The sequence below is a fragment of the Ictalurus punctatus genome, chromosome 16 (genome assembly GCF_001660625.3).
Source record: "Ictalurus punctatus breed USDA103 chromosome 16, Coco_2.0, whole genome shotgun sequence".
In the NCBI taxonomy this organism is placed as follows: domain Eukaryota; kingdom Metazoa; phylum Chordata; class Actinopteri; order Siluriformes; family Ictaluridae; genus Ictalurus; species Ictalurus punctatus.
The window spans coordinates 26,384,635-26,400,582 of record NC_030431.2 but is presented as its reverse complement, the minus strand read 5'-3'; the positions used below and the strand labels follow the sequence as shown (position 1 = coordinate 26,400,582).

Sequence of the window (15,948 nt, the reverse complement as noted above, 5' to 3'; positions counted from 1 at the left end):
TGCAAATTAGGGAGCGCTGCTGGGTCCTCCAGCGAAATATCACTAACGTTAGCTTGCATTTAAAAAAAAATAAAATCAAAATAACGGAAAACAAGTCAGTTCGTTTACCATTAACGCATTCCGTTACCATGACAACCACTACCCAACTTTAGCTAAAAGTGTTCAGTTTGGCTCAAATACTCCCAAATTGGAGATATAAACGTCACCAGTTTAAAGGTCAGGAGGTGTTTTCCTTCAGCTGAAAGATTAAATATCGGAAAATACTGTATAATTGGCAGAGTTTTACTGAATGGTTTGTTTCCCTGCAGGCCGCGGTGCTGGGCATGAAGTTAGGACTTCAGGAAGAACTCAACATGGAACAAGTCAGTGATTTTATTTAAAAAACAAAACCCCTCCAATCCCACCGTTCCTGTTGTTCCCGCTTCACCCTCGCTCTCCACTTGTCTCGTCTGTCAGATGTGTGTTCCTCTGATCCTGATGGACAAGCTGTCCCTGGCCGAGGCCTATGTTCAGGATCACGCTGACCTGCAGGAGCGTCTGATTCGGCTGCTGGACTCGTGGTGCAGTCCAGACTTTAACCTGGAGAACGTGCGCAGGTGAGAAGACCGACATCAGCCTCCCAAAGAGAAATCCACTCTGAGCACACAAGCATATAAAGTTTCAGTGACACTCAGCGGCTGCTGTAATTACACGCTCGTGTCATGGTGGAGTCACGCTAATTACACGTTTCTAGATCGTAAAAAGCGCCAAACTCGTAATCACGAACTGGGAACCTTCTGGAACGTGAGATGTCAGGGAAATGGTGGAGGCAGTGAAGAGTGTCAGGATTTAAATATTTTATATTACTGAATCTACAGTAAACAGTGAAGGAGGCGTGGCCTCCGTGTGTCTCGGTGAAGGTGTGGCCTCCGTGTGTCTCGGTGAAGGTGTGGCCTCCGTGTGTCTCGGTGAAGGTGTGGCCTCCGTGTGTCTCGGTGAAGGTGTGGCCTCCGTGTGTCTCGGTGAAGGTGGGGCCTCCGTGTGTCTCGGTGAAGGTGTGGCTTCCGTGTGTCTCGCCGAAGGGGGCGTGGCCTCTGTATGTCTCCGTGCAAATGAAAGAGGCGAGGCTTCTGTGTGTATCTGTCACAGTGAAGGGGGCGTGATCTCTGTGTGTGTCTCGGTGAAGGGGGTGTGGCCTCTGTGTGTCTCGGCGAAGGGGGCATTTACTCTGTGTGTGTCTCAGTGAAGGAGGTGTTTACTCTGTGTTTCTTAGTGAAGGAGGCGTGACTTCTGTGTGTCTCAGTGAAGGGGGCGTGGCCTCTGTGTGTCTCAGTGAAGGAGGCGTGGCCTCTGTCTCAGTCCAACTAAAAGAGGTGTGGCTCGTGTGTGTTACTGTCACAGCGAAGGGGCGTGGCCTCTATGTGTGTCTCTTTATGTTCGATTGTGTATGTGATAGTGTACGTCTGTGAGTGTGTGTGTGTGTGTGTGTGTGTGTGTGTGTGGATTAAATCTATATTTTTTGTTTATTTTTGCAGGCAGTTTCCTTGTTTGTCACTTTCCAAGCACCAGACCGACCAGATCCAGTCCAAGATGCTCATTCGACACGTCTTCCGGCTCATGGAAAAATTCAACATTGATCCTGGTGCGTGTTTTTGTGTGTGTGTTTGTGTGTTCGTGTATTTGCGCGCGCGCGTATGTGTGTGTGTGTGTGTGTGTGTGTGTGTGTGCGCCTGAATCATGATTTCTTGATCCTTAAACATAACTGATGGTTAAATAGTTTTGCTAATCAGCTAATGTCAGATGTTGGTTTTTATTAACACTGACACGTGGAGCACTGAATGTAATAAAGTGTGTGTGTGTGTGTGTGTGTGTGTGTGTGTGTTTTGCTGTAGGTTTGTGTGTGAACGCTGTCTACAAGAGGAAACTCGACTCCCTGAGGTTTCTGATGTACAAGAGATTTGGAGAGGTGAGAGACGGGAAAAAATTACAAGTATCTATCTATCTAGCTATCTATGTATGTATGTATTTATTTATTTATTTATTTATTTAACCATGCAAAACTCATTATATGTTGTTTTTTTACTATTATTATTTATAATAAAAATAATAATAGTACGTTTAATAGCTAATGAATTATTAATGCACCTCGTACATGCCCATGTAAGGATATTAAGGTTAAAGGTGCGATCAGTGAGTTTTAAAGGTACGATCAGTCATATTGGAAAAAGTTTTTGGCAACGTTCTCATCACATTTGAGCAGCTTTAATAAAATACCCGATGTATATCAGAGGAGAAACGCGTATCAGTTGATGAACTCGGCTTGTAAACAGGAGAGGCATCGCATAATGTGGACCACCAACATACAACCAATCAGGACCTACTCCCTGTCAGTCATTCTGCTAGCTAATTCTGAAAGCTCCGCCTACTGTACTAGCATTCATATTCTTTACTCTAAAGCATTGTGTGCTTTAAAATCACTGATTGCACCTTTAAATGATAAATTCACATCGTTCCCTAGATATCAAAGTAAAGGCAGGGCAGGGGTCCAAAGTTTTTTTCATTTATTTAGAATGATGCAATGCCAAGCGGTTTTAGTTATTAGTCATAATATTTCCTAATCTAATGCTTAATAATTGAAAAATAAGCATACAGCAACCTCCATTAATATTGGCACCCTTGGTGAATATGAGCAAGGAAGGCTGTGAAAAATTGTCTTTATTGCTTTAACCTTTTGATCTTTTGTTCAAAAAATTCACAAAAATACTCTGCTTTCATGGATATCAAACAATTACAAACACAACGCATGTTTATCAAAAACAATCTTTGTTAAATATAGGTGTGCAACAATTATTGGCACCCTTTCAGTCCATACTTTGTGCTAGCTCCCTCTGCCAAGATAAGAGCTCTGAGTCTTCTCCTATAACACTGATGAGGTTGGAGAATACATGGCGAGGGATCTGAGAGCGTTCCTCCACACAGAACCTCTCCAGATCCTTCAAGCTTGCGTGAATTTTACAGTTATACAGAAACAGAATTGAACCTGTTTTTGCATTGATCTGTTTGTCTGTTTTGTTGTAGAAGAACATGACTGAGGAGAACTGGAGGGACCATGTGCAGGTAGATCGGTTCTCATACATGTTCTAGAACTTCTCCATTGAGGACACACATACTGTAAAATACACACATTTGGTTCCTTTTATTGCAGAACAGGAACACGTGGGCGGAGCTAGTATAATTAGATATTTTATATTTATTTTATCTACTTATCCGCCCACAGTAATGTTTTCTTTTATAGGTGATATTTAACCTGATTTCTTTTTTTTTAAAATCTTTTATAGAATGTTCCCTTATTCACTACACGTGTCATAACGGGATTATAGAACATGTATAGAGCCTGGTGATATCCATTTGGGAAAAATTGGCTGCATTCAAATGAATGTCTGTTTTTGGAAGAACATAAGTATTGGCACCCTGGGTTTGGGTTACTCAGTGCCATTAAAACAGACTCGTGAAAATCAGTTTCAGTATTTTCCCGATGGTGTCTGTTACTAGTCTCCGCCCACAACCTGCATATAAACCCCTCCCACTTTCACAGTGATAGTGGTCCAGTGATAGGAAAGTGATACAACTTGGGTATGCATAGGTGTGAGGTTGGATTAGTGACTGTGCCATGTTATCTGGTGGAAAAGCATGAAAAGTGTGTGTGTGTGTGTGTGTGTGTGTGTGTGTGTGTGTGTCAGGTCACAGTGGAGGGCAGTGTGGACCTCCAGGTTGTGTTAGTGGAGCTCTTAGTGAAACACTGTGGACTGAAGGTTGCGGCTCAGTGGGCCAAACACTACAGGGTACCGAGAGACAGACTTCCCATGGCGGTGTGGGACACCATGGAGATACTCTCCTCCAGTCAACTGTGAGTGTTTAACAGGGGTACACACACACACACGCGCGCACGCACACACACACAGTTGCTTTGTCTAAAATAAAAAACACATCACTCACACACACCGTAGAGCTTTCAGAATGATGTCACTGTTCCCACACTGTTACTTTAGTTTGGCTAAAAAATTTTAAATAAATTTTCACCTTCAGTCAGCTGCACATTACTGTGAGTTTAATAATAAATAATAATAATAATAATAGCAGTTTAATCATGAATATGTTCTTGTGGTGAGCTGTAAGGTCTTCGAGATTAAAGGTACGATCAGCGAGTTTTAAATAAATTAGATTAGAACGTTTATAAGTGTTTATAACGATCTTCTGGTCTCATGTGAGTAGCTTTAATAAAATCTCAGAGGAGAAACTCTGGTGCCTGTGGCGGACTTGGGCTGTAAACATCATCCAGCCAATCAGGACAAGGAGATGGATCTACTGTCAATCATGTCATGTGTCAGTTCTGAGCTCCGCCTCCTGCAATAGCATTCAGATATTCTAGTTGAAGCAAAGGCAAAATATCCTTTAAAATATCCGCATGGGAACTTTTAAAGGCTTTTTTTCCTCAATGGCCAGTTTGTTTTTTACATGTGGAACATCTAAATCCTTTTAAAAGGCGCTGCCTCTGTGGATTTTCTGGTCGCTGAGGAGACTCCACAGGTTTCCACAGGAATGAACTTGTTTCATGGATGTTCCATAACGTTAAATGTAACGTGACAGGATAAAAACTGACATGTCGTAGTTTGATGGATAAATATGATGATCGCCGGTACATTGCTGCGGTGTAAGAGGAATAAAACACTCGGGGACGTGCTGTTAGAGGAAAATAATCATCTTCTTTTTTATCACCTTCAAATAATCACCTTGTTTTTTCCCTCAGAGAAATAAATGAAGTGTGTTCTCCTCTGGATCTGTGGGTCACTCCTCCATCTCACCAGCTCCAGTTCTACCAGCTTCCTCTGGACCAGCAGCAGGTCCACATGGTGGAGAACTCGGAGCAGCTGCAGCTGTGCAGAGACTCGGTTCTACAGGTAGCAGCTGCACACCTTCTCCAGCGAGCTCAGTGCTACGCGACTGTCACGCTACGCTGCAGTCACTACGTCCTGTTCATCCCCCAAAACACCCGGTTCTGCAGCAAAGATAACAATACTGGGGCGATACAACTGTCACTGCGTTACCATGGAGACCACACTCGTTTGTTTTTGTTTGTTCATATCGGTGCAGTGATCATCTACTTTTTGTGCACAAGTTGTTATTATTATAACATAGATATGAAGCTATAATAATTTTTGTTTTTTTTTACTATATTTGTTTCTCTTCTTTTCTTTTTTCATTCTTTCTCCATCGTCTCCTTTCAGCTTTTTTCTTTTTCTCCGTCTCATCTCCATTGTTTCAGTTTGTTTGTTCTTTTACAGAACTTCTTTCTTTCTCTTCCTTTTCTTGTGTTTGTTTCTCTTCCCTTCTGTTTTCAATCTTTCTCTTTTCCATTCTTCACTGTGTTTCCCTCTTTCTTTTTCTTTCTCGCTTTCTTATCCCTTATCTTCTCTTATTTACTCTGTTGTCAGTCCTCTGTTCCCCCATCTTCTTTCATTTTTCCTTTCTTTTCATGTTTCCTCCTTCACTTTCTGTCTTCCAGGTTTCTTTACACTGTCTTTTCTTCATTTTTGATTTCCCTTCTTTCTTTGTTTCTGTCTGTCTGTCTTTTTTCTTCTTCCTTCGGGTATCTGCAGGTGAATTAAAAAAAAAAAGTCAGGAATAAAAAAAATTAATGTCTCTAATAATCAATCTTATTTTCTTTCTTTCTTTCCTGCTTGTTTTTTCTCTTCTGTTTCCATTCCCTTTTTTCTTTTCTTTTTGTTTCTCTTCTCTTCTTTTATCTGTTTTTCGTTCTTTTTTATTTCCTTTTCTTTCCTCCCCCTCCTTCCTTCTGATCTTTTTCTTTCTTTCTTTCTTTCTTTCTTTTTTTCTATTCTCCTCGTCTCCTCTGTTTTCCTTTGTATTTTTTCTTTCATGTTTCATCCTTCTCTTCTTCCTATCTTTTTTTTCATACTTTTCCCCTCTCTAATTTCCCTAGTTTCTATTCCTTCCTGTCTCTTTACACTGTCCTTTCTTCATTTTTGTTTTTCCTTCTTTCTTTGTAACTGTCCATCTTTCTTTGGGTGTCTGCAGGGTAAAGGTTCAGGAATTAAAAATCTAATGTAGTGTCTCTAATAAATAAATAATGCACACGTACTAATTTGTTGAATTCTCATTAAACAACTAGATACCGACGTTTTGAAGTCACATGACCATGTTGCGTTTGTATTTCTCCCCGGTTGTCCTGCGTAGGCGGGGCATGTGGTGGGCGTGGACATGGAGTGGAGAGCCGGATTCGGTACGGTGAGCAGACAGCGCATCTCCCTGATCCAGCTGGCCGTGAAGGAGCGAGTGTTCCTGTTGGATCTGTGTGCTCCGGGTCTCAGCCATCACAGCCTGACCGTCAACTTCATCCGAACTCTGCTCACCAACACCAGCGTGATCAAACTGGGTGAGGATCTGTAATGCATGAGGAGACACGTGGGGAGGTTCTTCTCACTGTGGGGCTCCATGAGAACGTTTCTCACGCTCTTTATGGGAACGTGTAGACTAAACTGTGTGATTAGAACATCTGAAGTGTTTTAATAGAGAATCGTACATCTGGAGAACATATTGCAGGTTATGGTCAGTTTGAAAACTGTGTGTGTGTGTGTGTATAGGTTATGGGATGTCTGGAGATTTGAGGAGTCTGGTGGCCACATGGCCTGAGTTAAAGGAGGAACCTCTGGAGTTTAATGGAGTCTTGGACCTGCTCCATGTCCATCAGCAGGTAACCAACATCTCCACGTATCTCCACCAATAACATCACACCTGCTCTTAAAGGGACAGTCCGCCTAAACTTTCACTCCATCAGACGGGAGAGTCTCTCTTTTCTTTCATTCTTTTTCTTTCATTCTTTTTCTTTCTTTCTTGTTAGATTTTCATTTTTTCTGGTTTCTTTTCCTCTCTGTCTTCTTTCTTTCTTTTTTTTTCTTTCTCCTTCTATTGCTCTCCTCATTCTCTCTCCCTTCTATTTTTTCTTTGTGTCTGTCTTTTCCCTTTTTTTTCTCTGCCCCCTCTCTCCAGCATGTTTTCTTTCGATTTCTTTCATGCTTTCTTTCTCTTTCTTTCTTTTTCTTATTTTCTGAATTTTTTTCTGTTGCGTTCCTCCGTCTCTTCCTCTTCTCTTTTTCTCTTCATTTCTCTCTCCTTTCTTTCTCTATTTTCTTTTCTTTTGCCCCCTCTCTTGGGTACTTTTCATTCATTCATTCACCCGCTCTTTTTCATTCTTTCATTCTCTCTTATCCCCCTCATATTTAATTATTTATTTTTCTTTCTTTCTTTCTGTATTTGATCTTTTTCCCTTTCTCTTAGGTACTTTTTGTTTCTTTCTTTCCTAATTTTTCTGTTGCTTCCCCCCTCTATTCCCCTTCTCTTTTTCCCTCTTTCTCTCTTTTATCTTTCTTCATTTTCTTTTCTTTTAGCACTTGTAGTTTTTGAGCATTTGTATAAATTTTTACTAATTCAGTGGAAACCTCATTAACCAATAAGATACAAGCGTTTAGTCATGTGACATACACCTTGCTCGAGTCAGAGGAGTGATAGGCGCACAATGATGACATCATACAGCCCTGATTGGTTAGCAGGAGAGTGATGCTGGTGTAGATATTTCTTCTGTATGTTGTGGCACTGATGATGATGTCCCTGATTGCTAGTAAAGCCTCAAACCCCACACAACGTTCTCTAGTATCTTATGTGATATGACCTTTGACCTCTCACCCCTGGATTAGCTGCAGCGGTGCTGGCGAGGGAGAGCCGGGCCTCGGCCGGTGGAGGTGAACGAGGGCCCGGCGGAGAAAGGTTTGAGTCTGCTGGTGCAGCAGGTGCTGGGAAAACCGCTGGATAAAACTGAACAGCTGTCCAACTGGGAACGCCGTCCACTTCGCACCGGACAGGTCCGCTACGCAGGTAAGACACAAGCCACGCCCACAGACCCCGCCCACCTGTGTGACTTTTATTTATAGTATTTAATGTTTGTTCCTCTAACTGCGACCCTTTTCTTTTTGATCTACCCGTCTGTCTATCTATCTTTTTTCATTTTTTCTTTCATTATTACTTATTTCTTTCTCATTTTTTCTTTATTTTGTTTCTGATGATTTAAAAAAAAAACCTTATTTTTCTTTCTTTTTCCCTCTTGCTGGTATTTTTCATTCTCTTCACCTTTTGGCTTTTATGGTTGCCTTTTCCTTCTGTCTAATCTGTCTTCTCTTCATTCCTGCTTTCTTTCTTTCATATTTTTTTTACCTATCTATTATTGCCTTCTCTCTCATACACTATCCTTTTCTCTTCTCCTTCATGCTCTCATTCTGTCTGTCCATCTACCTCGCTTCCTCTATCGCTTTCTCTCTCTGTTTGTCTATCTCTCTGTGTGTGTGTCTCTCTCTCTCTGTCTGTGTCTGTCTGTCTGTTTTACTTTCTTTCTCTCCTCTCTCTCTTTCTGTCTGTCTGTGCTTTACTTTCTCTCCTCTCTCTCTCTTTCTATCTGTGTTTTTCTTTCTCTCTCTCTCTCTCTCTCTCTCTCTCTCTCTCCGTAGCGATAGACGCGTACTGTCTGGTGGATGTGTATCAGACTCTCTCTGCGGATCCGAAGGCGTTCGGTCTTCCTGATGATCTGCACTCTGTCAAGCCGAGTTCATCGACCAAAAGTGATTCAGACAAAAAAACTAAAGAGAAGAGGAAGCAGACGGACCGGAGGGTCAGTCATTCTGTCAGCACACACACACACACACACACACACACACACACACACACACACACACATGTGCTTTACTGCAGTGTTTTACAAGCTGTAGTCACAGTTTCTGTAATAAAATGAGATATAAAAATCTGATCTGAGAAAGAAGTGAGAGATTTAAGGAAAAAAAGGTCTTTGAGTCTAAAAATGAAAAAGGAAGTTGCTGGGATTCGTTTATTCTCACATATTTAATAGATTTTGGTAGTCAGCTAGCTAACATGAGCTAACCTGACCTAGGATTCCTGAGAGGAATTCTAAATCATATTTATAAATGTTGGTCATTTTCAGTGGTGATCAAAGCTAACTGGCTAACAAGCTGACAGGATCTGTGAGAGGATTTATAAGAAATCATATTTATAAATGTTAATAATTCTTAGTGCTAATGCTAGCTGCAGAATAATATGAGCTAGTCTTGATAACCGTCAGCGTTAGCAGTGACGTTTTTTGACCGTTTATAAATATGACCGATAGAAATCCTGTCAGAAATGCTAACACAAACTAAATTAACAGCATGTCTGAGAGAATTCATTTTTTCTCATCTTCACTGCTAACAATAACCAGCATTAACAAACCTGACAGGATTTCTGAGGAATTTCAAGGATTTTTAATAGAGATTTATAAATATTTGTAATTTGTGACGCAAGTATTAGCTAGCTAGTTAACGTGAGCAAAGCGGACAGGATTTTAACTCAAGCTAACATGACAGAATTATTTTCAGATGATAATTAAATAATGTTGAGTATTTTTATTGCTAATGCTAGATAGCTGACTGATCTCCCTGGCTTAATGCTAACTATCTGCTGTATGTAACATGAGCTAACCTGACTGAATTTCTAATAAGAATTTTTATATTCGGTTATAAACTTTACTGCTTGTTCTAGCTAGATAAAATAAGCTAACTTAATATGATGTCTGATGATTTAAAAAAAAAAAAAAAAAAAAAAAAAAGGATTTTAGAGTCAGAGTCATGCACTTTTGTATCTTTAGTGCTAAAACTTGGCACAAAACTTAACACAAGCTAACTAAAGAATTTTTTTGCGAATTTTTCAGTCCACTTAAAGCATATTTTGCTTGTATTTTCCCATTTATAAGTCGCTTTGGATGAAAGCGTCTGCTAAATGAAGAAATGTAAATATTCACTGAGAATGCTAGATAGTTAAGATGAAGTAACCTGACAAGATTTTAAAATCTTAATTTTGATCGTTCTTAATCATCACTGCTAACGCTAGTTATCTAGCTAACAAGGCAGGATTTCTGAGAGGATTTTTCATAAATGTTTAGAATCTACACTGCTAACTCTAACTAGCTAATATTAGCTAACCTGACAGGATTTCTGTTTTTTAAAGCATTTTAAAGTTAGATTCTATTATTATTATTATTATTATTATTATTATTATTATTATTATTATTATTATTATTATTATTTTAAATCTTACCATGAGCTAACCTGACAGGCTTTCTAAATCTTGACTGTGGTTGTCCTATGTGGTTGTCCTATTAGCTAGCCGGCTAATATGAGCTAACCCGGCAGGATTTCTGAGAGGATTTTTCATAAATGTTTAGAATCTACACTGCTAACTCCTACTGGGCAGCAAAAGCCAACATGACGGGATCTCTGATGGTTGTTTTAAAGGATGTTAATGTGAGATTCATACATTTTTAGATTGGTCAGTGCTAAAACTAGCTAGCTTGACAGGATTTCTGAGCTGATTTTTTCAGTCAGATTGATGATATTTTATAGTATTCACTGATGATGCTACGTAGTTATCGGGTGCTAACCTGACAGGATTTTTTAAAAATCTTAATTATGATTGTTCTTAATCATCACTGCTAATGCTAGCTGGCTAACATTTCTGAGAGGATTTTAAGCCATTCTTATAAACGTTTATAAATATTCACTGCTAATTCTAGCTGGATAATGAGACCGAATTGGTTGAAGGAGCGTCTTTGAGTTTATAGAAGGGTTGAAAGACATGTCCGTCTGTCCCACCCCGAGTGTAACGGTGTATTAAGTAAGGTAAATCCCAAAAGAATTGCACAACGCAGTACAAATTGCATTATGTTTAAAGCCTAGCGTGGGTTTTTGGCTCGTCTCCAGGCTCGTCAGAGTGCCCTCAGGTGCGCGGGCGATCAGGACGAGTGTGTGAGGGGGATCAGCGGGCAGCACGGCGCCTCCATAACGCCTCAGGAGCTGCGGGTGGTGTGTGACAACATGCTGCAGGGCCTGGGCAGGTACCTGCGCTGTGTGGGCGTTGACGTGCTGATGCTGGAGAACACGGACGACCACAAAGTAGCAGCGCAGGTCAGACACAGACTGTACGCTCTGGAAGTATTGGCACCCTTCATGTTATGAGTGAAAAATGTTCAAATGTACATTTTCTTAAAGTGAAGAAAACCACGAAATGTCGCGAGAGCCGTGATTCGATTCTGTACACTGATGTCTTTCCTTTTGAAACAGGAAGTCAGAGTGATGGTGTGTTGGAGTACCTGACTGATTCACACAACAGCCAATAGCATTCCCCCGTCTAATCTAAACAAACCCGAGTGTAATTTTGCTGCCTCGCTAAATATGCAGAACAGACTTCTTTTAATAAAATTTATTATGTATATCCTGATCTCTATATCGTTTGTGTTTTTTTTGACACATTTGTTTTTCGAATTAATTTGGAGGAAAGGTAGTAAAGTAAAGGTTCTCCGTGTGTTTGAGTGAAACGTTTGAGTTATTAATAGGTAATGTTCATACAGTATTTTTAAATAAGAATGAAATGTTTTTAAAATAATCCACTCTCTCAGTAGGTGCCAATAATTGTGAAGGTTTTGGCTAAATTTGTTTTAGTTAAACGAATCGAATGTTTATCTTCTCTGACGTTTTAACAGATCGCTCGAAAGGAAGGTCGTATCATCCTCACTTCCGGTCAGCCATTTCAATCTGTAAGTGTGTGTGTGTGTGTGTGTGTGTGTGTGTGTGTGTGTGTGTGTGTGTGTGTGTGTGTGTGTGTACCATTTGTACTTGCTTCCAGATTTTTAAAAACAAGGAACTTCAGTCCTATGGAATTGTATAAATAAATAAATATTAATAGATAAATAACTTGTATTTTTTAAAATAATTAAAATATTAATATAATACGAAATTTGTATTAATAAGATTAGAGTTAAATTTAGGTGCAGACATAACCATTAATTAGGTGTGGGTGTGTGTGTAGCTCCGGTCGCAGGTTGCAGAGGGACGCTGTCTCACTCTGGACTGTTCAGAGAAGGCTCGGGACCAGGCTCTCCGCGTCCTCAAACATTTCAACGTCCGCCTCACGCCATCGGACATATTCAGTCGATGCCAGGTATGTGTCTGTGTGTGTGTCTGTGTGTGTGTCTGTGTGTGTGTCTGTGTGTGTGTCTGTGTGTGTGTCTGTGTGTGTGTCTGTGTGTGTGTGTCTGTGTGTGCGTCTGTGTGTGTGCGTGTGTGTGCGCTTCCAGACAGATGGCTTCTTCCCTTAAAAAAAAATAATGATCAAAGTCAAGATCAGTGACCAAACAAAAAAGCAAAACATATAAAAGCAGTGAGAGTCTGTGATGTTGAGTGAGATGGAGACGGATTAGTGCGCGCGCGCGTGTGTGTGTGTGTGTGTGTGGGGGGGGGGGGGGGGGGGGGGGGGTAAGGCATGAGGTGTTTTATCAGCGCAAGGAAACGTGGAGGCCATGGGCAGGAAGGAAGCGAGGCGAGATAGAGCGGCGCTCTGGAGACACGTCTCCTGTGAATCATTCGTTTGAAGTGACACTGAGGTATTCACTGGAACAATGGTGGATGGTGGTTTTTTTTTTTTTTTTTTTTTTTTTTTATAACTGTAGGCCGTAAACAGGAGGAGGAGCAGAGAGGGATATCTCACTCTGAGTGAAGGTGAATAAAGATAAAGAATGAGTGAGGGAGTAAATACTAACGAGCGTGTCGAAATGCTTGAAGTGGTTTTGACTTTGTGCCAAAAATCAAGACGATGTGTGTTACAGCTACTTGGATCAAAAGAGTGGGAACAATTAATGCATAAAAATATATATTTTTTCAGTCAATATACAATAATCATTTGTTTCATGTTTTCTCAGATGTTTACTCAACATCTGCACCTTTTCCCTTCATTAATATGCAGATATCTGCGTATATTCATGAGATGCAAATAATCAACATCCCTACATCATCCTGCTATCAGTAAATCCTAGCTAGCTAGCCTAGCATGCTGATTCTGCGGGAAAATGTTTCGGGAATCACATGATCGTCCTCTTATAATTTGCATTTTTAGTGATGCAAGAACCCGAGCTCATGCATAGCCCCGCCCCTGACTCAGGTTTAAATACCCCGAGAATGTTTTCTGATTTTAAAAAACAAAAAACTGGTAATATAATTGAACAAAAATTCCAGCGTTACCAGATTTGAATTGTGAAGATTTGTGAAAGACTTACTGACTTAATGGACTTACTTATTTAAGTACTTATGTATTTAGTTACTTACATGCTTATGTACTTGAGTACTTACTTCCACAGTTCCTTAGGTATGCACTTACTTAAACACTTGGGTATGTACTTACCTACAGTCGCACTTACATCCTTACTTAATTATGTATGTACGTACTTGTGTACTTACATAGGTGCATGTGTATTCGTTTGCTGATGTAGTTTCATACTTGCATACTTATTTGCTTACTTATATATTTACTTGCATACTTATATAATTTCTTACTTATGTACCTGCTCAGTTTGGCACTTACCTACAGTCTTACACACTTTGGTACTTGCTTACTGACATACTTACATAGTTACTTACTTTTGTACTTTCATACTTATGTAAAGAAGTCCTTGGGTACTTCTTTCATACGCACTTACGCCCTCACGTACTGGCGTACTTGCTTTCTTCCATACATACTTATGTACATTCTTGCGTCCTTTTGTACTTGTGTACTAACTTTCATGCGTACTTGTACTTTCGTACATACTTATGTACTTGTGTACTTACTTTGTTACATACTTGTGTACTTTCTTACGTACTTGCATACGTGTACTTATTTTCTTGCGTACTTGTGTACTTGCGTTCTTGCTTACATACAACTTTATATACTTGTATACTTTCATACTTATTTACTTACGTACTTGCTTTCTCACATAGTTATGTCCTTATGTACTTGTGTACTTGCGTACACATGTTTTCGGTGAGAAAAGTGGAACAAAAGCATGCGGAGATGCAGGTAGAGTTGGGGACGGAGTGTATTGTAGAAGAAAGGCACAGGAAAAAGAGAGATGCAGGTAGATAAGTCACCAATTCATCTTTTCTTTTTTCTTGTAGCATATCTGCTTTTCATCAGCACTCTTTATTTTGTGCGACACTTCACGGGCATTTGCGTCACAGACGCGCCGTCTCGTCGGGGTCAGGCGCTACAATGGCGAGGGGAGGGAAGTCAGGCGGAGAGAAGTAGGAAGTCTGAAAGACAAGAAACAAACGTCAGTGCGATTTTTATTTTATTTAATTTCCTGCCTGAAATATTATCTGGACGTCGTGAAGGTGAAAAAACACAAGCCATCTTCCACGCTTAACTCATTTAAACACATTAAATGAGGTATATAATATACAGTATATAGTTCAGAAGGTCTATTGTTTTATTTTTCTAAATTAAGCTTTCCAGGGCTAAAAATACTTGAATTTTAAATCCACGTTCTGTTAAATTCCCCTCTGAAAAATACATTTCTTTATTTACGTCCTTATTTATTTTCTTTCTTGAATACTTGCGCATGTAAAAACTTGCGTATTTACTTAAGTACTTGCTTACTAACTTACATACTTACATATTTACTTGCATTCTTATGCACTTACGTACTTAAATAGGTATGTACGTACTCATTTACTTGTGTACATACTTGCCTACAAACTTATGTGCTTACACAGTTGTGTACTTACATATGTAGTTGCATATTTACTAAGTCACATTCTTAATTTAAGTACTTGTGTACTTGCTTACTAGCTTACATACTTATGTACTTGCTGACGTACTTATGGACTTACATGGGTATGTATGTACTTATTTACTTTGTGTACTTACTTACATGCTTGCATTTATCAGTGCATACACACTTACTGATGTAGTTACACACTTACTTGCCTACAAACTTATGTACTTGCATAATTGTGTACTTACATACTTGCATACAGTAGTTCCTTGTGTTCTTACTTGGATGCATAAATACTCATCTCCTTATATACCTATTTACATACTTATTTGGATACTTATTTATGTACTTGCATACTTAGTTCCTTACTTACGTTCTTTATCTAGTTACTTACACACTTAATTCAGCACTTTTTCCCTTGTGTACTTACTTTCTTACATACTTAGGTAAATGTGGACGTACTTACTTGTCGGTGTCTTGCTTACTTGTGTACTTCCCGCACTCGCACATACCCTTTGTGAGTATGGGTTAGGGTTAGTTGAGGGAATTGAGCACACAACCTTCTGGTCACTGGGACAGAAGTGTAACCTGTGAGCTTGTGCTGAGTAAAAAAAACAATAATCGCTTCCTCTAAAAGGTCACATCCTGTGTACTAAAATCGCTGAGGCAGCACGTCCGGCTTTCTCCGGCATTCCTCAGATACGCCATCCTCCTTCAGACAGTTTCTGGAGCAACCGGAGCCATGACTTTTTTCAAAATGGTGTTTTATATCATTTTTCATCAGATTGTAGCTGTAAATGTGGCAGTGGCTTGAAGGGGAAAACCCGAAATTAATAAACATCCTGCTATTATAGATGCATATATAGATCGATGGGTACTTTATTGATCTTGAGGAAATGGTATGTTTATGTACTTTATGTATTTATTTACATATTTAATTACATATTTACTAAGTTACATGATTAGTTTCATACTTAAATACTTACATACTTGTGTACTTTCTTTCACACTTACATAGTTCCTTACTGATGTTCTAAAATGCTTACCTAGTAATATACTTATGTCCTTACATACGTATTTATTTGGATACTTACTTATGCATTTGCATACTTGTGTACTATTACATACTTACGTACATATCTAGTTACTTACTTAATTCCGCAGTTACTTATGTCCGTACTTAGTTCTTACCAACTTGTGTACTTTATTTTCTTACTTGCATACTTACAGTTGCAATCAAAATTATTCAAGTACCGATGATCAGCCTTTGT

At 39.5% G+C, this 15,948-nt stretch overlaps 1 protein-coding gene across 2 annotated transcripts in view; it reads left to right on the top strand.

The window, feature by feature from the left end:
- Positions 1 to 15,948, top strand: part of exd3 (exonuclease 3'-5' domain containing 3) — a 47,486-nt gene that overhangs the window by 9,367 nt on the left and 22,171 nt on the right. For both annotated transcript variants that reach the window (XM_017488662.3, XM_017488661.3), the window contains 14 exons: positions 309 to 362; positions 457 to 596; positions 1,515 to 1,621; positions 1,872 to 1,945; positions 3,058 to 3,096; positions 3,720 to 3,886; positions 4,787 to 4,937; positions 6,235 to 6,433; positions 6,642 to 6,751; positions 7,752 to 7,929; positions 8,556 to 8,716; positions 10,854 to 11,057; positions 11,633 to 11,686; positions 11,959 to 12,090. In XM_017488662.3, coding sequence (XP_017344151.1) covers positions 309 to 362; positions 457 to 596; positions 1,515 to 1,621; positions 1,872 to 1,945; positions 3,058 to 3,096; positions 3,720 to 3,886; positions 4,787 to 4,937; positions 6,235 to 6,433; positions 6,642 to 6,751; positions 7,752 to 7,929; positions 8,556 to 8,716; positions 10,854 to 11,057; positions 11,633 to 11,686; positions 11,959 to 12,090 — 1,770 coding nt within the window. The remainder of the gene's footprint in view (positions 1 to 308; positions 363 to 456; positions 597 to 1,514; positions 1,622 to 1,871; positions 1,946 to 3,057; positions 3,097 to 3,719; positions 3,887 to 4,786; positions 4,938 to 6,234; positions 6,434 to 6,641; positions 6,752 to 7,751; positions 7,930 to 8,555; positions 8,717 to 10,853; positions 11,058 to 11,632; positions 11,687 to 11,958; positions 12,091 to 15,948) is intronic.